The sequence below is a fragment of the Sinohyriopsis cumingii genome, chromosome 18 (genome assembly GCF_028554795.1).
Source record: "Sinohyriopsis cumingii isolate HCF-2022 chromosome 18, ASM2855479v2, whole genome shotgun sequence".
Classification (NCBI taxonomy): domain Eukaryota; kingdom Metazoa; phylum Mollusca; class Bivalvia; order Unionida; family Unionidae; genus Sinohyriopsis; species Sinohyriopsis cumingii.
In genome coordinates, this window is record NC_142978.1 from 24,709,620 (window position 1) to 24,733,273 (window position 23,654).

At 33.9% G+C, this 23,654-nt stretch overlaps 1 protein-coding gene across 1 annotated transcript in view; it reads left to right on the plus strand.

Moving 5' to 3' along the window:
* Positions 1 to 2,370: 2,370 nt before the first annotated feature.
* The window catches only part of LOC149776241 (coiled-coil domain-containing protein 89-like), a 33,996-nt gene continuing 12,712 nt past the window's right edge, over positions 2,371 to 23,654 (plus strand). The window contains exons 1-5 of the mRNA XM_089942645.1: positions 2,371 to 2,499; positions 9,365 to 9,837; positions 11,762 to 11,892; positions 17,685 to 17,821; positions 20,529 to 20,611. Coding sequence (XP_089798771.1) covers positions 2,443 to 2,499; positions 9,365 to 9,837; positions 11,762 to 11,892; positions 17,685 to 17,821; positions 20,529 to 20,611 — 881 coding nt within the window. The 5' untranslated portion in view covers positions 2,371 to 2,442. The remainder of the gene's footprint in view (positions 2,500 to 9,364; positions 9,838 to 11,761; positions 11,893 to 17,684; positions 17,822 to 20,528; positions 20,612 to 23,654) is intronic.

Consider the following 23,654-nt stretch of genomic DNA (forward strand, 5'->3'; position numbering starts at 1 on the left):
CATTTGCAAAAGTCCCCCGTGACTTAAAATAACGAAAGTACTTTAAAGCTACACGATGAAACAAATAAGAGACTAATCCTTTAATTTTTCATAACTCTTTTAAGGAACTCCTGATCGAATTTAAAGAACTACAAAAGAATTTACACTGATGGGTTAAATGACGAGGAAAAGGCTACTGCAGCTTTTATAAATAGAAATCACACTACAAAATTTCGCTTGATAGATGGAGCATCAATGTTTTCATCCGAGGTCAGGGCAATAGACCTTGCACTGAAGTATATCGAAAACACACATATTTCAAACTCAATCAACATCTCCGATTCACTATCAGAACTTCAGTCACTACACAATATGAAGCTGCAGATCCCTTTACTGACCAATACTGTCATCAAACGTACCGAGCTGTGTACCTCGCACAATATAGTATACGGATGGTTACCAGACAGGAATTAAATATAATGAAAATTAGACCGGGTTGCTAAAATAGCCCTATCTCTACAACCATCTGATTTTTGAATACCATACCCTGATTTTAAACCTAGTATCAAACATCCTAATTTAATAAGTGGCAGGCATTATGGAATGATGCCGTCAGTAACAAGCTCCATGCGATCAAATGGCCTCTTTCCTGCAGAACCATCAGTAATGACGAGATTTTATTGAAAGAATTAGAATTTGTCATATTCGTATAACCCATTCTAAAAGTCGAAGATCCACCTGAGTGTATTTATTGCAATGAACCGTTCACCTTGATGCATTTTACGATACGTAGCTGACATCGTTACTATAATGTTCAACGCCAAAATGTCTTATAGTTTAAATTTCTTGAGTTACCATTCATTAAAAAAATTTAACTGATGTACAGTCCTTTTTAATTTGATTATTTTTAACGAACAATCGTACTGTTAATCACCCATATTTATTTTATTATTATTTTTTTACAATTTGCAAAAGAAATTTACATCACCGTTGATCGGCAACCCTAATATATTTCAACCATGCTGTCGCTGTGCTTTTGTGTAGTATTGTGACATAGCAAAAGGCTGTTGACACATCACTTACTACCTTCTATGCCATATCACATTAGCACATTCATTTACATACTATTTGGAAGAAAACAGCATTTTAATAATTGGAACTGAATTCATAGAATAACAATTCAGCCACGGTGTAAAGTAAATTTGCGAAAAGTATACAAATATGTTACACTTAAATTTAGCTACAGAGAAAAAAAGCTTTCATTATTTATCGATAGATGAATAATAAAATGGCCTCAGAAGCAATGGTGATTGGACGGTCAACAGCAAACGGCAGTCTGGATGAAGCAACCATCTTGGACGAATTACAGATTGCAGATTACATTGAAAACGATGCTAACACACTCAATTGAGAGAATAGGTTTTGGTGAGTCAGGATAATGCTGTTTTACATAATCGAATCTGTTGATAATGCCAAAAGGTACATGTGCATCGTATCATCCAGAAAACAGTGTTAAACTTGAAAAACCAAAGAAAATCTCAATGCTTTCTATCAGCATTACACAAAACAGTTAAAATACGAGTATATATACTCAATGCACTTGTGACTATTGTTAGTGTTGTTATTTTGCATACAATACTATTTTTTAAAGGAAGAATCATGTGTTATGTTTTAAGAGAATAAATAGTATAGCTCATAACATTGCATTGTACTATCCGAGTATTCTTTTTTATTCTTTGATAAACTTTCAAGACAGCAGTACAATAGTTAGGCCCCAACATATTTTTTGCATCAAGAGGTTTAAATCTGCTTGTTTGATATGAAGGTACACAGAAATGTTACCAATGCAATGGTAAACGGTTTAGAAATAGTGCTCGTCAAAGACATCACAATATCCAATAGAAGCATGTCGTCGTCATCGTCGTCGTCGTCGTAGTAGTAGTAGCATCAGTAGTTAGGTTAAATGACTATAACATTTTCATGGCATTCGAATATTTGTGGTTACCTGGTTCAGTTAGAACAAATATGATTGAATATATCCATCATGAATAATTACTTGACTAATTTGCTATGTAAACCGACTTTGTTATTTGTAAACGTTCACATAATTTCTGCTCAGGCTTTTGCGTATTTTTTGTAACCATTTACATGTTCTTTGCTTGTATATCTTAGTGGTTAGCATGCGGGATTCCCTACTCAAGATTACTGGGTTCGATTGCAAGGTCACGACAGAACGGTTGGTGTGTTCGTAGCAATATGACTCTAATTGTTAAAGCTACGTTAAAAATAATCTCTCGATCTCGATCTCTTGATAAATCAATATAATGGAATAACTCTCACAGCTGAAAATCTACTCTTGCACCGGTTGTTTATAGCGTTGTTGAGATACTATGGGGAGACGCTACGTACTTCGAAATTTACTTTCACTGAAAAAAATAAGTCACTAAATTTAAAGTAAAAAAGATGTCATCAAACAGAAGCCCAAAAGATTTAAAGCAAATTGTTGAGGATAGTAGCAAGGTGTGGTTTCTCTTAAAGTTAAATCTTTGTTTATGCTATTTATAACCAAATTTAACACTTTGAAACGTATTTTCGTTGAGCAGAAATATACGGGGATACGTTTCCCAAGTTCCCAACCGTTATCGCCAGGAAGTTGGGAAAAGTTTTCTTTTATTAGGGGATCAGCATCCCTACGTATGCCCTCCCGGCTTTATATTCACTCGTCAAATACTAGCCTAATTCTTGGATTTATCATCCCTTATAAACACCTGTTCTCAAGAGAAGTCTGCTTTCAGTGACGTAGTGACCAAACTATTTGTGGACACATTTCAGCATAGATTCACGTGCTCGTAAAATATGTTTTGAACTGAAACCAATATACATGGTGCAAAAGTAATTCCTTCAGAATAATTAGCTTTATTATATACGAAGGTGTTAAAAATTTTATTGACAAAATTTTCATTCATATATTTTCACATGTGTGTGTCTGCATTTTTTTAAAACCTGCAACAAGAAAACGAGTACTTTGTGAGCTAATACAAAAATATTGACACTTCCTTACGTTTCAGACATGGAAATTAATCTTTAATATAGATATTTGACCAGATGCCATTCACTTCTCTCTGAAGTTATTTCATCTTACTTCCTTGGCAACAATGACAAAACTGCAGTGATGCATTACTGAATCGGACTTTAATTATTTTTAGATAGGGTCAAATAGTTTACAAAATGGCAAAAGTGTAATTTATTGCAACAGATTAGGTCAATCATATCCTACCGCTTTCTTAAGTCACGTATATTTATTTTATCAGGCTATGAATTGGGTGAATTTATGAAAAGGGGGTGAAGGTGTTTTGCTGAAGAGTGAGTTAAGTCTTATAAAGTTGACTTTGATTCTGGAGTGCGTATTTTTATATAATAAAAAGAAAATTTTCTTTTCCTACACTGACACTGGATATTTTTCACCTTGTGGCACCAAAAACTATATTTTAAATCGTGGCTTTGCCACTTCATAAAATATCAAGTTTGTATAAAAAATATGTTCAAAATCTATATTTTATTACCGTAGGAAAAGAAAATATCCTCTATTTCTTCCCCTATAATTGAGTCTGCATTAAAATCTTAATAGACTCTTCTGACATCAGCTTTCCTCTCCAGATTGTATTCACCAAGATACTGAACATTTGATAGCAGTGCAACTCATAGTAGGCATCTGCATCAGTCAAACTTTTTCAATTGATAATGTAGAGCTGTCCTTGTTGGAGTGAGTCACAGTAGGTCAGTTGGTAACTCATTAACTATATGTTTCCTCTGACCCGTGACACCCCAATTTTGATATTTGGACATTTATGTTGGGGTAGGGTCAGAGACAATTGCCTCTTGAACAGTTGGAGTTCACAGAGGCCGTGTGGTATTGGCATAGGGTAGTCGCTTACTAGTCATCCTAACCAACTTAAAAGACCTTACATAAGGCACCAGCATGAAATTTATAGGAAGTTGATTTGTAAGTCCATGCCATTAGAGGTCCAACAGTCACATCATTGGACTGAAATGAAAGGGTGATATACACATGAGTATCTGACTTGAGTAAACACTCTAACAAGATCATTTAAATTATGATTAGTTAATAAAAGAAGATTATTTTTTGGGCAAGTTTTTAGAATGATAATGTGGTTGTTTAGCCCAATATACAGTGAAGCAGTAATAGAGCACATGACAGTTATCAACTATAGCAATTGTGATATATCATGAGATATGAATGAATAAATAAATGGAGAGGTACATTCTGGCATTTACTTCACTTTGATGAACAGGCAGATACAGGTAAATAAAGCCATTAAAGCAAGAAAATAGGCACATGCCCAATTTTTGTTTAAAAATAGGATCAAAGGTATTTTCCCAGATTAGCACCTTTGACATTTGTGTATTTGAATAAAAATATGAACTTGTAAATAAAAATGGTGTATTAATCCAAAAGTTAATGAGCACTTTAGTAATTGCAGTGAATATTTTAAACAAATAATATGTCTAGAATCATATCTTATTGTAAACTCTGATTCCCACAGACTGACCTAAAACATAAATGAATTATTTCTTTATCAAATCTGCATTTATATACATTTTCACTTGACCTAGATATGACTCATTCCAGCAGAAAATTACAATCTAATTATAACCTAGACTGGACTTTGAATGTTCCAAACTCAAATGCTATGTAAACATTCTATTTACAACTTACAGTCATGGACAAAAGTTAGCTATGTAATAATACTCAATTTACATTAGCTAAAGATTAATGTACATAATGTACATCTTACAGTCTTGGATAAATGTTAAGCAATAACAACATGTATAACATGCCATATATGTATATTTTACAAATTATATGACCAGATATATAAAATACTGCTTAATACAAAATGACGGCCAAAATAAAGAATCTGGCAAAATAGATGCATGGTGGCCATGCATGCAGAATAGTTTTCTCTCAGTTCTAATTAGAAAATCTTGCAAATTCTTGGGTCTTTTATAAGTGAGAATTGGTTTATTTTTGTAAAGTGATTTTATGCTGGTTTTACTTAATAAATTTAGGAGACTATAATATTAATTATACGACCTATTATATTAGGTAATGAATAGATAATGAAGGATTATATGGTATTGTGAAAGGAATCACATCTCTCTATTTTACATTCTGCTGTGTTTAAAGCCTCATGTTGAATAAGATTATGGGCTTTGTTCAACGCAGAATCATTTATATGTGTGGTATAATTTCTATTTTGAAAATATGTTTGTAATTTATTCAACAAATTTTGTAATTAACAATCATCTAAAATAATGCATCAGTATCTTTGGTCTGGCTATATGGTGTACTGCTTTTTCATTACATGGGATGACATGAAGAATATTCTACATATTGGTGGATATTAGTTTCCTTGATATGAATATTTGTAGAGATAGTGTTATCAATATTTTTTATTACACTTACATCTAAAAATGAAAATGCGTACTAGATGCAGTGTAAGTAAATTTAATCGTTGGGTTAAAATGATTTAGACGATCTATAAAAAAAAACTCTCGCGGAATATCTCAATCCATTTTTATGCATCTTATAACATTTCTTTTAAGTAAATTCACCTCCAGGTGAGCAAACTGTAAACACCTTATTACATATTACAACTCCACATACATTTTAGGCATGATCACAAGTTTTTCCAGGGTTATTCAAGAACTTATTTGCAAATGAGAATAGAAACCTTAATTCTTTATACAGTACATTTGCATCACTTTGTTTACATATCACAGTCTTTCTTGCAGGATATGAAGCAGTGAATATGCAGTCGAAAGCTTTTCTTGTTTTCATTTATAATTTATAATTTGCTACTTCTGCTTCATTATTGTATTTGAAATGTATCACTCTTGCAGAACTGTAATAGAGATAAATTGGATTCACTGCATCTGTAACCTTTAGAATCTGAGTCACTACAAGTATCTACCTTACTATGGAGTACTCTGTAACTATCAATGGTCAGATGGTTTGTCAGCCAAAGGTAGGCTCAATATGCTAGTACATTTATGTGGTTTGGTCTGCATACTCTTGTATACTGTCTGAAGTTTTGATGTAACAAACCAGTTAGGGTTGTGTAGAGATGTCTATTGTACAAATAAAAAGTCCATGTAAAGTGGTCCCTAAATAGTGTCATTCGTTGAAGCCATTAAAGTATACTATGTTTTAGGTGAGGCTTCCTTACACATTTACTATGGTAGATTAATGGAATAAAGAATTCAACCAGAATTTGAGCTGCTTTATAGAAAGGGACCACTGTTTCTCCAGCTGTGCACACTTGTAAGAATCAGTTTTACACAAAACAGTTTCCTTACGTTTCACCTTTTTTCACCACTCCATTGGCCTAGTGATTAGAGAATCTGTCTTGGATATGGGAGGTCATGGGTTCAAACCCTGGTCGAGTCATACCAAATACGTATTAAAAACAATAGCACTAAGAGCTGTCTCGCTAGGTGCTCAGAATTTAGAGATTAATGTTGCGTCTGGTTGGCCTGGTTTCAGGATAAAGTGACTGGGTGGGACATCATGCTAGTACATGTCAGTGGCATGATACCCCAGTACTAGACATTACTATAAACTGACACACTGCAGACATTGTAGTGATTGCAGAATTGTTAAAGCTATGTTAAAAATCCAAATCACACACACATACACTTCTTACGTGTCAAATTGATAAGGTTAATCATCAGGGCAAGAAACAACTTACATGCAGAAAGTAAACATTAAACACAAAAGCCAAGAGAAAATCTGGACTGCTGCATATTTGAATGACATAGGGAATTGACAAACAAGAGTTAAATAATGAAAGGAAGAAAGAAGGAAGAAAAGAAATAAGGTTATAAAATGGGTAAACTACCTATTTTGCACTGCCATCAGTCCATCATAGTTCTGCAACAATATAGATAGGATGGTCACGTCTATTGTATGGAGAACTAATATATATATATATATATATATATATATATATATATATATATATATATATATATATATATATAGATAATGTTCCTCATACATATATTGTCAAACCCCTTAAAATAGAAAATCACCACTCAGGTGGCCTAGTTGTTAGAGCATTTGCCTCCATTGTGGGAGGTTGTGGGTTTGAACCCTGGCCAAGTCATACCAAAGACTTTAAAAAATGGTACTAACAGATGCTTTGCTTGGCACTCAGCATTCATTAAGAGGTTAATGTTAGGACTGGTCAGTCTGGTGTCAGGATAAAGTCCATGGGTGGGATATCATGCTATATGTCTGCAGTATGATGCATGATGCCCTAGTGCTAGACATCACTATAAACTGTCACACTGCTGACATTGTAGTGATATGACTGAAAAATTGTTAAAGCTATGTTAAAAATCCAAATCACACACACACACACACTCAAAATAGAAAATGCATGGAACCAAATTTAATTTTTGCTTTTGAGAGGTTTTTAGTTTAATGCAGGTTTTCTAGATATGAAAAAATATCTTTATACAACCGCTTTTGTGTCGAGAGAGAGAGAGGGAACATCTGTGTAAGTGTCCATGTACGAGTAAATAAACTTAAGAAAGCTGTTTATTTTTTAACATTTAATGAAAAATTAGCTGAACAAAGTTATGTTCCTTCCAAATTTCAGACCCAGTCACATGAATAAATACAGTTGTTCCACATTGAAACACATTGTCTCAAGAAACAGTTAAGGAATGAGATACTTTTACAACCTCACTAAAAGTCCTTTGGAATCCATAATGCTCAGATACTCCATATAGTTCATAATGATCCTATACCAAATTTTCCACATAGTTTCTTCAACATAGTTTTATAGGAAATATTCTTGGATCAGAGTTATTTTATTCTGTAAGGATGATGTTTAGCTGGTTGTTCTGACATCTTGATATGCAACTGATGACAAATGACAGCATGGTTACTTAAATGTGTGATTTTTCTTCTTTGAAAATCATCTGAATGACTCTGACTTTTGGAATACTGTTTTACCATTAATGTCAGCATGGCATCAAAAGCTGTTTAATTAAAAAACAATGTTCAATTGATCACTTAAACAGACAAATAGCATTAATCACAATTATATAATATAAAGATAAATGTAAACTTTCATAAATGACTGATTTGTAAGCATTTGGTTGTTAAAAATTTACCTTAAAAGCTGGCTCTTTTTACGGTGCAATGACTTAAGAGTAGCCTATTGTCTGAGCTACATTGTGTTGGCTCATGTCACTATTGTTTTAATGCCATATTGGGACATTTTCTCACCAATAAGCCTACTACAGTGTTCACTAACTATAAGCAGTCTGGTTCATTGTGTGTCAGGAATATAGCAGCTAAAACATATTTCCAATTTAGAAGTTAGTTTGGGTTTTTTTAAAACTGTAAAATTGAAATTTGGGATCAGAATTTGTTTTGATTTTTGGTTTAGTTTTTTACTTTTGTGGGGTTTAATGTCATTTTTAAGCACATTATAGGTGCTAACAGAGGTGAGATTATGAGTGATCTGTCAAGGAAAGTGCCATAGTGCATTGATTCAGCCCCTTGGAATCCACTGAGTTACCCCTGGCATCCCCAAGTTTTGTGGGACAGTAAAAGTCCTTGCTATGCTCCTTTAGTGTCTGTTGAAGACATTTTACTTAAGGGTTCTCCATAATATTCTGTGAGGGAGTTTTACAGCCCAGCTGTGACCTTTTATATAACCCTGTTGTGCCAATTGATTTACAGCTGAATTTCTCACGGAGAGAATGAACCACAAATACATCAGTAGCAGCAGACTACCCCTCAAGGCAGTACATATGTTATACAAAAAAGTTAACTTGATCAGGTTTTTATTGTGTATCAGTGAAATTTAATGTCTATGGTTTAAAGTGTTCAATAAAATGGTGAAAATTTGGTTTGATTGTTTCAAAACAATGCGCTGAATTTACATGTGTTAGTGGAATAGCAGTTGACTTTGGGGTAATTTGAAACATTTTACATACTGTATAGACTTAACTAACAATAATCCAGCCATGACCATCCATGACCTTGACTGTTAAAGGCTATAGCATGGGTCTGTAACAATGCATGTTCTTAATTGGTTTTGCTCACTCTCATACCTTTGTGTGATCAGATAAAACTATATGCAACAAGACATAATGTCCTAAACAGTAGGATTTCATTTCCCATAGTGAATTTAGGAAACTCTTGGAATTGTGTCAGTCTTTCACCTACTAAATTCACCTACTAAAGGTTGCTCAACATCCTATTTTCCAGATTTAATATAAAGAAATATTTTTGCTATATATCTTCCATATTGGAATCAAAATGCAGTTTTTCTCATTTCAGGATGTTGAAGTCATGCATGAGAGTCTTAAAAAATTGCGTTCTCTCTCTGAAGATGACAAAACAGAAAATGCAATGCTACGTTCACGAATTGATGAGCAAAGTCAGCTAATCATGATTTTAAAACAGCGGGCTGATGAGGCCACATCTCGAATGGGTACATTAGATAGGATCAACAAGGAACTGACAGAATTTCGTGACAGTGCTAAAGATCAAATTGAGCATGAGATTAGGAAATTTAATATTCTTGATAAACGCTTTCATGAACTTGCCTCAAACCACGAGGAAATGATTCGGTTCAAGGATGAATACAAACGACAAAATCAGGAACTAAGACATGAAAATGCAAGGCTTAAGGAGGAAAAAAAAAATCTCTTTTCTGGTGCTATTCAAGAAAAGGATGCCATTATTGAGGAGCTGGACAGGAAAGTTGAATCAATGAAGGAGCATTACACTTCCTTAGAGGCAAAACACAGGTATACTAGTCACTCAATGTCAGTATAATGTCATCCATTATATAAAACAGACATGGGTATTGATTCCATTATATTGAATTAATTACATTGTATCATTGCTGTTTACTTAATTAAATTTTATTTTGGTTCTTGTCTGATGAGAACCAGTTGAAATTGGGTTTTACTAGGGGAAATCATATTTACGGTTTTTGTACCACACATCCTATTATGCTTATAAGATACTTCAGTTTAAGGTGGCCGTACTTGTAACTAGGCACTTTGTTGGGCTCCCAAGACTTGTGTTATATTGAGAGAACACTGTTCATTTAGCTTTTCAAAGAAAATGTAGCAACTTCACTGTATAAGGAGCTGCTGACTCATCTATCTCACACTGTTTTATTGCTTACTAAGGATCCAACAAATTTCCCTGAGCTACTAGGAAAAGAATCAGGTAACCCAGCTTTAGTTATATATCCCAGAGAAGGCATTTTCAGCTCTATTGGTCATACACCAGAAGAGATGGGATAGCCTGTTATCTGTCATCCATTGTCTGTCCATCCATTTCCACAAGTTTGTTATTGTTACTCTGATTAAACTACTTGGAGGATTGCCATGAAACTTTATACACACATTCATTCCAAGGTCTACTTTGTGCTGCTTAACCATCCAGTGTGGCCAACATGGTGGACATCTTAAGATCTTGTTTTGCTGCTTCTTCTGAATAGATGGTCATATAAACAATTGGTATCACTAAAAGACTTCTTGTGATGTCTAGTTATCTAGGCATCTTAACACATTAACCCGTAGCAATGACTTTATGGGGCAGGAGGTTGTTGTTGTTGTTGTTGTGGGGTTTAATGCCATTTTTCAGCACGATAGGCAATACATGGCGGCCAGTATTAATGGTGGAGGAAGAACCCGGAAAACCCTGGAAAGAACCACCGACCCACGAGAAGCTACTGACAAGCTTTCTCACATGCCCACATTGGCTGAATCTTAGACTTGAACCGCCGCAGACAGAGGTGAGATGGCAGTGATCCGTAACGAAGAGCGCTTTAGACCACTCGGCCACTCGGGGCCCCGGCAGGAGGTAGTAGCCTACTGCCGAGCACTGAAGCATCATGGTCATGCATGATACACTAAAGTGGGTGTTATTATAGAAAGGTAGACAGATGTAGCTCTACAATGATATGAAATAATCTGGAATATCTAGTTACACTACAAAATACAGATAGAAATACCTCATTTTGTGGACACGACTTTTTTTTACCCAAAATTCGCCCATGGCCGGAATCCGATTTTGTGTCTGGATTTTAGACTTTTTGGTCTCAGATCTAAGGCAAACCAGTATGAACTGCAAACAGACAGATGAGCCTTTGCAAAAAGTAGGATAAGATGGGCATTTGGAATAAAGAGTGGTCTCCATACAAAAATAATGGCTCCGTTTGGCAAATAAAAACAAAAAAAAACAGAACTCCAACTTTTACCCTTCTGCTCATGTTCAAGTCAAATAGCCAATGAAAAACGATGTTTCTAACACAACTAGGCAGTATGTTATTGAAAGATGACCGGGGATTTGGAGTTTGAGTCTATTCAGAAATAGCTTTCAAAATGTGTTTCCTACTCGATTTTCAGGCAAAAATGACAAAAAGCTCCAGACTAGGTTAATGTGTTAAAAATCTTGTTATTGCCACTGTGAACAGAAAATCATATAAACATGGGGTTTTCACCAGAAGACATTTTTTTATGTCTAGTTGGTCTTAAATGGTGTTGATCTGACATCCAATATGGCCATCATGACAGCCATCACAAAAGTCTTGCTATCACTATATATTATTTTGCACCTCGTTGTTCATTATTGCTTGAGAAGGTTACCGTTAAAAAAAGTGTGCAGATTTTCATATCGAAATTTCATCCATAATAAGATGAAGTGTTTCTTTTGCAGACAGATGCTTCAGGAGTTGAGGAATCGAGAAGAAGGGTTGAGAAATGATTTGGCCTCATCAAAAGAGCAGTATAAAACTGACATCAAAAACTTACAAAGCAAGCTTCAAGATGTAGAAGAAAGATTAAAAGGTTTGTATGGGACTACTTAATAATGTATTTATTTCTTACAGTCAATGAGAGAATCTAGTTGTTCACAGGTTACTTCATTTGGCTACTATTCTGGAGTACAACTTTTATATAAATCAAATATCATTGGTTTCAAAATCGAAGATATGCCATTGTCTTCAGTTATAGATTTGCTTGCGATTGCATATCAGCATACCAAAATTCATTTTGTATGTTAGGGAAGGCTATTATAAACTAAACAAATGCAGTCAACTTGTGCCATTTCTTCACTGATGTCCACAGATTATAATGGTTAGATGTAGATCATTCCAGTGGCCTAAGTGGTTAGAGTTTCCCACCTGATATGTGGCAAGTCACAGGTTTGAGCCCCGGCTGAGTCATACCAAAGTCTTATAAAAATGTTATTAGTATTAGTGCTAGGACTGGTCATTTTGATGTCAGGATAATGTGACTGGATGGGACATGATGCTTCATGTCTGCTGCATCATGCCCCAGTGCTAGACATTACTGTAAACTGCCACACTACAGACATCGTAGCAATATGACTGAAAAGGTGTTAAAGCTTTGTTAAAAATCCAAATCATACACACACACACACATGCACACACACACACAAACACGAGTTACTTAATAAATACTCCTTTAAGGAATATAAAGTTTTACAGCTGTCCATACAGTGAGCACACAGTAATTGGCCTCCCTTTTGTTTAAATTGTGAAGTATTTCTACTACTTTATTGTTTTAAGAAAGAGACAAAAAGGTCATGGTGAAATCTCTTTCCAGCTAAACATGACAGGCTGGAGCTAGGGACATTTTCCTGTGTGTAGAATTGTTATTTCTTTCTTGTTGATGTGATTTTAGGGCAAGACAAAGAGTCCCATGTGCAGATTTAAATGAACTTACCAAGGCATGAAAGGTTATGTCATGGTGACGTAAATTGTATATTTAGTATGACCTTGCAATATTATTCTTGATGTACCTTTGTTTTTCATTCATTTGCATGCAAAGATGTCTGCAGAAACTAAATTGGCCAAGGTATAGAAATATATAATTAATAACAATACTATTAATAAAAATACATTCTCAGAGGGTACAGCTCTTGGATCTAATAATAAATTTTCAAAGGATACAACTTTTTTAGCTAAATACTATGTTTAAGTTCCCATGAATGCAAGCTGATTGACCAGATATCATTTTAAAGTGTGAGCACCAGTTACTTTCCTCCTTAAGCTAGCTGGTCAAGTAAAGAGTCTGTTTGTCAGTCATATAGAAGATGTTAATTGGTAGTGAACTTAACTGTTTTGTCATGGTACACCATACCAAGATCAGTAATGTTTTTTGTTCAAGCATCAGTGATTTTTTAATGCATATGAAGGATTAAAGTTACCTGGATACAGTGTGGAACATAACTTTGGGAGAAAACAACATATACATGTCTTTTATGTTTCTTCTGAATAGTAATAATAATAATAATAATAATAATAATAATATTACTGGTATTTGGTGCATGGTATTTCTTCAAAACGCTTATGCTTCTTCCCCTGGGTGGCTGCTGTTGACAGGCTTTACTGTATCAAAGTCTTTGAAATTGTACAATACATCTTCATTGATTATTTTTGGTTATTACAGTTTTAATTTCCAGTTTGTTCTGAAGTTTGAAGCAACAAGTTCTTAATATATTGTAATTTTTGTCATGGGGTCATGTACATGTATTTTGAATTGCAGAAATGGCTCTTTAGATGTTAAGCTGTCTTTAATATCAGAAAAATTGTGTTCCCATTTTTCATTTTGAGCTGGGTAACTAGAATTGTCTTTACATGCATACATTCTTTAATTAAAATGGTAGTGGCTGATGGGAATAAAGAACACATGCTTAATTTTCATGCAGTTTACTTATTTTGTACAGATACCCATGTAACACTAAGTCACTGTATAGCTGGAAATTTCTCATCATAAATTTTTTTAAACTGTTGCATTTATTTCTCATCATAAATTCATTTAACTGTTGGTGGATGACTTTTTGACATGGATAGTGATAGTGTCTTGATTTTCTGTGTGATGGATAAATTCTTGGATTATCTTTTTCATGAATTTAGTTCCACATTCTGAATATACTTTTAATGAATCCAGAGAACTCCAAAAGGCTGGATTCACAGAAAATTATATGGAGGAGTTGCCTTGGTATATTTCCTATGTAATGCTGTCAAAATTTTAGGAAACTTCTAACAGATATCCGTATATCCTAACGATTGGTTACCCAGGTACCTGATCAAAGGGAAATTGTATTAAATGTGAACCTGAACTGCTTTGCTGTAGTTCTATACATGCCAACACCCAAGAGAGGTATAAGCAATATTAGTACTAATATAAGTGGCAGTATAGCATAATCTGAGCAAAGGAAGAGCAATCTATATATTACATGCCATAATTACAGAAAACTTATGGAAAACATACATTTATTTTTACTACTTTCAAATTCTTGTCACAGATTGGCTAAATCCATGTGAATTAATAGTTTGTATTAGAGTATAGACCAATTGATAAATTATTAAAGCATAACACTCACTTTAACTAGTCTGCATGTCTAACTTTTGCTGAATGGTTAATCCTGTATTACATCTAGCCTAGGGATGAAACAATTTATTGATATATTGATGTACTTTTGCTGAAATGATTCACATATTGGTACAAGAGACAGAGAATCCATACAAAATGATACTTTATGCATGTTATTTTAGTGTTCAGCAGTCATGAATAATTATTATTAGTTGCCTTGTTATTCTGTAAAATTGCAATCCATCTGAAACAGCATTCACAGTCACAGTCACTTATGTTTATTAATAAAAGTGAAAAAGATTATTTAAGAATGCCTACTTGCCATCTACAAGTTAACACAAAGTGGCATGGTTTGAAATCTGCCCCTCCCATTTCATGTTAATTATCTTAACCCATAAGTATGTTCACCATATACTGTACATTCAAATCGTGTTTCACATACATAATGAAGTACTTTACTCATCATTTAATGACCACTTTCATGCAAAGTTTCTACTTTGAATTGTATCTTGACTCCTTTGGTCCATTTGAAAACTGCTGGATGGACAAAAAATAGATGGCATGACCCTTTCAGTGATATTACAAAATTAAATGAACAAAGGGCAGAATACTGAGCCTATTTAAAATACAGAAAATTAAAAGTATAATGCAGTTTTCATTTTTTTAATTAATCAGATTTGCCCTGCAGATCATATGCTACAAAACCATACACATGTATCTATATCAGGGTTACAATAAATTGAATAAAATTAGGGTGTAAACATGCAATTAAGAAGTACAAACATTGATGGACTGAATATCCTTATTCAGCATTATGGAACAGATAAGAAATTTAACATAGTAGTCAGTGAACTACTGATTTAACAAAGGAAATTTGTTAGTGAAAAATCCTATTTTGGAGCAGATGTATCCAAAAGACAATGATTTCTGGAAAATTGTACAAAAAAGTCACAAAGATCAGTTTCCCAACATATTCAAGTTGACAAAGCTAGTTATGTATATGCCCCTTCAGAAAGAAGCACAGAACAATATTGAAACAAAGAAAAGGAGCAGAGTATGCACAGAATTAACAGATTAATGCTTATACAACTAGAGGTGACATCTGTCAAAGATTTTGATTTCAGTAGAGCTATAAGAAAGTGGAGCAGGAAGAATGAGAGACATGTATTGAAGTTTAAATAATTATTCACCTATGACCATTTCTTCATCCCCCTCCTTTTTTCTTTGATAAAGGGTGAGGTCTCCCTTAAGATAAAATACTGTCATCATCTCTCCTTAAATAGTACATGGGAAACAGATTTGGAATTTCTCTTTATTATGCAGATATTTAACAAGTGAATAAAGGTGCTGATGGAATAAATGAAATTAGCATAGAATGGGTGATGAGGCAGATTTCGAACCGCTCAAGTTTATCACCTTAATTGTAGAATAGGACTGGGTGTAGTCATTAGTTTTTTTTCACTAACAAATAAAAGTACCTGTGGCTGCAGCAGTCTTTTGCATCTGCAGGAAATAAAATGTGATAGATTTTTTTGGTATTCAACCTTATTCCCATTACCCAGATTTGTTTTAGATGAGATTTTCTTTGCACAAGGATATTGCATTATTTCTTTTGTTTTTAAGATAACATCGTAATGTCTTTAAAGTGTAACTGAGACATGAAATTGGTAGTACATGTAATATGTTTTCAAATCATTCACGTTATACACATCATAGGGAATTAAATGGATCCACAATTAAACGGCCTAAATCATTGGATAAAACTCAAGCATACAACAGGTAGTCTGTTTGAAAGTATAGTTGATATCTTTGCATCAATGAGAATGGCTTATAAATATATGATAACTATATGTCTGTAGTCTGCATACTGGAAATACAACCAAGAATGTCAACATACATGAAAGAGCACCACCTACCTTCCAAAGATGGAAAGACCATCAAGTTCATATGTGTATTGATATATATTGTATTGCACGCCGCGTATCATGACTTGTATCGATACGTGGCACAGGTGTATCATTTCACTCTGAAATTCTTCTTTCAAAATTTGTAAAGTGCTATTGATTTGTCCTTTTCCTGATGCAGCATGTTTTTTTGTTTAACAAAATCCCTTTCCTCTAACATTTTTCAGTTATATAACATCCATGAGTCACATCAGTAAAGCCTGTTTCTCATAATATATGTGCATGAGTCACATCATTAAAGCCTGTTTCTCATAATATATGTGCCTTTTTTGTCAGTTTTGACTGGTCTGCTACATATGTGTTTATCAAAATATAATGAATCTGTGACACTTGGTTACACAATCAAGAAACCCTTCTGTTTTTCTGGAACTGTTCCATGTACAGTTATTATAAATAGAAAATAAGGAAATATGACAGAGGTTCAGCAATGGATAAATGCGCAGGAGCCAATAGTCACATGACATGAGCCTTGAACTGTAATCATTATTCTGCGTCTCGTTCACTTCTGATGTCTTTGATCTGAACTTGGTAACATTTTTATAAAAAAAATTAACGGGTATCTGGTTGCTCTTTTTATTACCCGGGTTATTATCAACAGGCAGGTATTCAAGTACCCAGGTATGCTATGACAGTTTTACTCCTATGATTTTTGTTGTTTGATTATATAAAAGGATTTGATGAAACATGAAAAATATGTTACCTTGACCTTGTTGCATCATAAAGGTATATCTTATGAGGATCTTTCTCAATTTGTACCCTCATGAAGTAGTCTTGATAAGGAGGTGCCCCTTCATCAAAGATATTCTGTGCATCAGAAATGTTTCAGTAATCTGATCTCTGTTTACATGCAGCTAGTATGTACATGTGACCATCATTGCAGGTTTGACTTTGATCCAACAATCATTTAGTCTTATATGCAAAGTACATAGAAAAAATTAAAAAATTAATATGACCTACTTTTAAGGTTTATATCAGTGAATCTGTTCCATAAAAAGTATTTTGTTCAAACTTATTTTTGCTGTTATCTGGTAAATTATCAAAGCAGTTACATTTCAGTCACCTCAGTAATGTGTTGTTATCAATAGGTACGCATGAATGAAAAGCAAGCTCGGGTATGGTAGCTACAGTTGTCTGGTTTGATTAAAAGCATTCTTTTCCATGACAAATGACCCCATGCCTCAAACTTATTTGTAACATATTTAATGTTTTTTTAATTATACAGCAACTTATGCAGAGGTAGCGAAATTTGGCATTCCATATATTCTCTTTTTTCAGCTGCTAATTACAAGCTGCAAAATCAGGTTGAGACCCAACAGAATGCCAGTGTAGAAGCACTTACCAAGATTCAGCAGCTTACAAAGGAGAAAGATGAACTCCTTGATCTTGCCATGCAACGAGGAAAACTTGTACAGGTTAGATTAGCCAGGCCTGCTTTAGTATTTATAATAATTAAGTGGAATAATATGTCTTGTACGCACTATAAGAACATGCTATAAGACTTTCAAAATTGTAGGAATACCATTTTAATATTGTTGCCATTGAAACCATCATTGTCAGCAAATATAAGCCTGTGTATTGCTACTTACTATAGTTGAGACATTAGTTTGTGTTTGGCGATTTTGTTTTAGCTTTAGGTGGGGCACTAATAATGCAGTCAAACTTAGATTTGCTTTTTTTATGATCAATGGTCAGACTCACAGTCAGAGGATTGCAGGTTCATTTACTACACAGAATAGCTCTGGCCTTGTATTCTCAAAACATAGATCAGCCCAGGCCCCATGTTGTCAAAGATAGAATAGTCCATGCCTTGTATTCTCAAAACAAAGATCAGCCCAGGCCCCATGTTCTCAAAGAGAGAATAGCCCTGGCCTTGTATTCTCAAAACAAAGATCAGCCCAGGCCCCATGTTGTCAAAGAGAGTACAGCCCATGCCTTGTATTCTCAAAACATAGATCAAGCCCACTATTCTCAAAAATAAATGATAAATTAGTCCAGTCTCCCTATTCTCAAAACATAGCTATGCCCAGGTCACTTTTTCTCAAAACATAATTCATTTGTTTTTTTCTGACTAGATTTAAGTGTCACTTTTACAAACAGATTGTCAATTCTCAGTTGGAATATTATTTTTAATAGAATTGATGATAAACATTTTATCTAACAAAGATGCCCCTAAAACTTTTCAATTACAAATAAATATGTAATGGACCATCCACTGATATGTAAATAAATATGTAATGGACCATCCACTGATATGTAAATAAATATGTAATGGACCATCCACTAATATGTAAATAAATATGTAATGGGCTATCCACTGATATATATATATAAATATATAATGAACCTTCCACTGATATGTAAATAAATATGCAATGGACCAATCACTGATATGTAAATAAATATGTAATTGACCATCCACTAATATGTAAATAAATATGTAATGGGCTATCCACTGATATGTATATAAATATATAATGAACCTTCCACTGATATGTAAATAAATATGTAATGGACCATCCACTGATATGTAAATAAATATATAATGGACCATCCACTAATATGTAAATAAATATGTAATGGGCTATCCACTGATATGTATATAAATATATAATGAACCTTCCACTGATATGTAAATAAATATGCAATGGACCAATCACTGATATGTAAATAAATATATAATGGACCATCCACTGATATGTAAATAAATATGTAATGGACCATCCACTGATATGTAAATAAATATGTAATGGACCAATCACTGATATGTAAATAAATATGCAGTGGACCATCCACTGATATGTAGATAAATATGTAATGGACCATCCACTAATATGTAAATAAATATGTAATGGACCATCCACTGATATGTTGAAATACAGTTCTGTTCACATGTTGAAATACAGTTCTGTTCACATGTTGAACTACAGTTCTGTTCACATATATGAAGAAGGAAAATTCATCCCATCGCTCCGGTTTCCCAGTGGTTAGAGCATCCACCTTGGAAGCAGAACACCATGGGTTCGAACCCCAGCTGAGTCATACAAAGACTTAGAAAAATGATAGTAACAGCTGCCGTGCTTGGCACTCAGCATTAAGAGGTTAGTGTTCGGACTAGTCGGCCTGGTGTCAGGATAATGTGACTGGGTGGGACATCATGCTACATGTCTGTGATATGATGCTCCAGTGCTAGACATCACTATAAACTGCTGCACGGCAGACATCATAGTGATATGACTGATTTTAAAAAAATCTACTTTAAAAATCTTAATCACACACAAAATTTATCCTTTTAGGTGTTTGATTTATCAGCATTAATCAATACCTAGAACTCTAACAGAGACTAGTTTGTGTCAGCTAAGTGTACATTTTTTAAAATATATGACAGGTACTCTTATTACTCAAAGAGTTCCTTTTACAATGATAATTAATCCTAAATCTCATCTGTGGGTGACTAATCTGTATCAAAATTGCCTTCCCTCAGTATACACAGGTATATTTTATTGGAACAGCTTTAATATATGATTTTATGGTATAATAATAATAATAATAATATTATTATTATTATTATTATTATTATTATAAAACGTGAAGCAGATTGATTTCATAATTCAAAAATTAGTGTGTTTTAAAATAATGGGAGTTCATATGACAAACAGAAATGCAACTTAAATGAATGTGACCCGCTTTTAGCTTCATTAAATCATTTATGTCATGTCATTCATTTTGTGAAATAAATATCATTTGATTTTATGGGTTTAATTTTTCACATTAATTTCTAACTTTCAAATGATTACTAATAATTGTACCACTGTTTTACCTGTTGTAAACTTGGGGACAAGCTTAATGTTTGCTTCACTAAATAGGGTATTGTTGCAAGCAGGCAAAGATATCTTTAATAAGTAAATGTTTTTGAAAAGTCTTAAAGGTTGGGTGTGGATTTATTATAAAGCATTGCCATGCTTTCCTGTCATTGCCTATTGTAGTTTTGTCCTTTGTTTTATTATTTATTTATTCTTTGCACATTTTGCAATAAATATGGATTGAGGTAATGTATAAAATATCATACATCTGTCTGAACAATAAAACTTGACATTTTTTTAATCTTATTTTCACCAACAGAAGGAGCAAATGGAAAACAAGAAACTTGTGATGAAAATCGATGAAATGGAAAAAGCTGTGAGGGAAATGGAAGACAAATTTGAGTAAGATAATTATTTTATTATTAAGTCTTTGAAAGGCATAACAAATATGGTTATCTGGTTATATTAAATTGTCAAAAGAGGTAAACTCTGTTTTCGACTTTTAATGATAAGTGTTTGTGTTTGTTATACCCATGCTTGGACAAGCAAGTGGTACATGTATATAGATGGTACATGTATATAACATTCATTCATTAATCTGTTAGTACATGCATCTAAATATATATCATAAACACAGATTCAAAATCTGAAGATTTAGTTTGAAAATGCAGGATATTGAACAACAGTACTGGATAATGTTCTGAAAACAAAAGTCAGCCATCACTAGTTTCCATTTTAATAGCAAGTATAAGTACATATTGTAAATGTATTTTCATTACACAGAAAGAAATAAAATATTTCAAGGCAAGATATGATTAAAGATGTTCCTGATACTAAGTCCATTGTTAAGTCAGCAAATTATCATTAAATACTGAAAAATTGTTTCATATAACATTATTTGCTACAGTGTTTAAAATGCTGATCTTATCTCTCACATATGAAAGGTGAAAATTGGTGACAGACTGGAGAAACAATGCTACAGATCCATGCAAATGCTTGAGCCTTACCTCAGTTATATGAATGATGTAGACTGTTGACAGACTGGAGAACAAATGCTAGAAATCCATGCAAATGCTTGAGGCCTTATCTCTCTTATATGAATGATGTAGACTCTAGACAGACTGGAGAACAAATGCTTGAAATCCATGCAAATGCTTGAGGCCTTATATCACAGTTATATGAATGATGTAAACTCTTGGCAGACTGGAGAACAAATGCTAAAAATCCTTGCAAATGCTTGAGGCCTTACCTCAGTTGTATGAATGATGTAGAATGTTGACAGACTGGAGAACAAATGCTAGAAATCCATGTAAATGCTTGAGGCCTTGCCTCAGTTATATGAATGATGTAGACTCTTGACAGACTGGAGAACAAATGCTAGAAATCCTTGCAAATGCTTGAGGCCTTATCTCAGTTGTATGAATGTAGATTCTTGACAGACTGGAGAACAAATGCTAGAAATCCTTGCAAATGCTTGAGGCCTTATCTCAGTTATATGAATGATGTAGACTTGTTGACAGACTGGAGAACAAATGCTAGAAATCCATGCAAATGCTTGAGGCCTTACGTCAGTTATATGAATGATGTAGAATGTTGACAGACTGGAGAACAAATGCTAGAAATCCATGCAAATGCTTGAGGCCTTATCACTCTTATATGAATGCTGTAGACTGTTGACAGACTGGGAGAAAAATGCTAGAGGTCAAAGCAGATGCTTGAGATCTTTTCCTTAGTGTTCATTCTGCATTTTTTTCGGTTCATCACTTTTCTTGCATTTTAAATGGGTACTTAAATGTTTCAACACCAAAACTGTATGATTTTTTTATGGGGTATAGACATCAATGCATTATTTCATTGTATCTCCATATGTCAGTAATGCATGATTTCATATTGCATGCATAATGGATGGTTCTAGCATGGAAAGACATTTGTGCTGTACATGTTCAGGGTCATGTGTTGCGTTAATTGTTGGCTACAAATGTGCATGAGCACCTGCATATTTTCTCCTAGCTTTTTAGGTTTATTGGAAATTTGTATTGTGAGTGATTTTTTAGTGGGAATTCATTCTGGTCAATTTTGTCCACTTTTTCATCAATCAAGTAACATATGCATTACAGATATCACTGTCTTATGTATAAAATGGCTCAGATTAGGTTAAGTATAGATTATTTGTTATTTAGGCATTGCAGGGATGTGGTTAGTGTGACTCCAGCAGCAGGTGTAATCATAGAAGAATCAACTTTGCCATGTCTACTGATTCATATTTCCCATTCTCTGAAAGTTTAAATATGTATATATCATATTGTTGGCTATAGAGGTTTGTTTTGATAATGGGTAGTTTCAAAGGTAACATTGTCCATCCTTGACCACAACAAGATCAAAAAGTGTTCTGTGCGTTCTATATTTAAATGTCTGAGTATGCCAAATTTTAAAGCCTGAAATTGCTTAAAAGGGACTATCTTTGATGTAGATAAAAATGTATACATTATTGAAATTAACAGGGTCATCAGAACATCACATTGATAGGTGTTGTTCAGATCTCCATAGAGCTTCAGTCTGACTTGCACGTCCTAACATAACTTGCTGTCTCCAAACAATCAACTTGTCAAAAATTGTTTTGATGCATATGGCCAGAGAGGCTTATATCATTACTTACAATTTTCCTATTCATAAATGGAGCTGCAGTGGCTCAGTGGTTAGTGAACCAGACTCCCATCCAAAAGGTTGCAAGTTCAAATCCTACCATCAGACCAGCCTAGATCAGCCACTGTAGAAAAAAAATGGTCAAATTTTTTTCCCAACAGTGTCCAGTCTAGGGAAGTGTCTCTGTATGTATGTACATGTGTCCTTAGTATGCATAGTTTGAATGTCAGTTAAAAGTAAATTCTGTAGTCAGCTTCTTAATACAGTACCAATACCAATTATGACTATCAAACTGCGAACGAAATGCAGTAAGCTATGCTAGATATGATACGTGTACAGCAGAGTCTTTATTAAACTTAAGTTACTTTTAGAACAGTCGCTTGTCAAAATCTGTGTCAAGGGAAATAGCCATCACAATAAAAATTTCAGTTAGTACTCTCAAGTTGCATCCCAGAATAATAAAAAGAAGTATGTAATTCCTAGCACATCATTGACTAAAGTGAAAAAGAAAGATAAATATTTTTGACCACCACTGTATACACCCTGAGCGTGTATAAAGTATAAACAGTCAATGATCCAGCTTTAAGCCCATGTAAAACTGTCATTGAGGCCAATTATACAGCTGCTTATCAGAAATGCAATTAAAATACAAGGTGGTCACATATAAGCAACCATCGTTTCACAGGTTACTTAATTGGCTGTGAAAATGTGTTAAATTCTTTGAAGACTGATGTGGGAGAGCCCATTAGGCTCATTTACATTGGTAAGTGAAACAACCTAAAGTCGTTGAAGTTATTGGTAA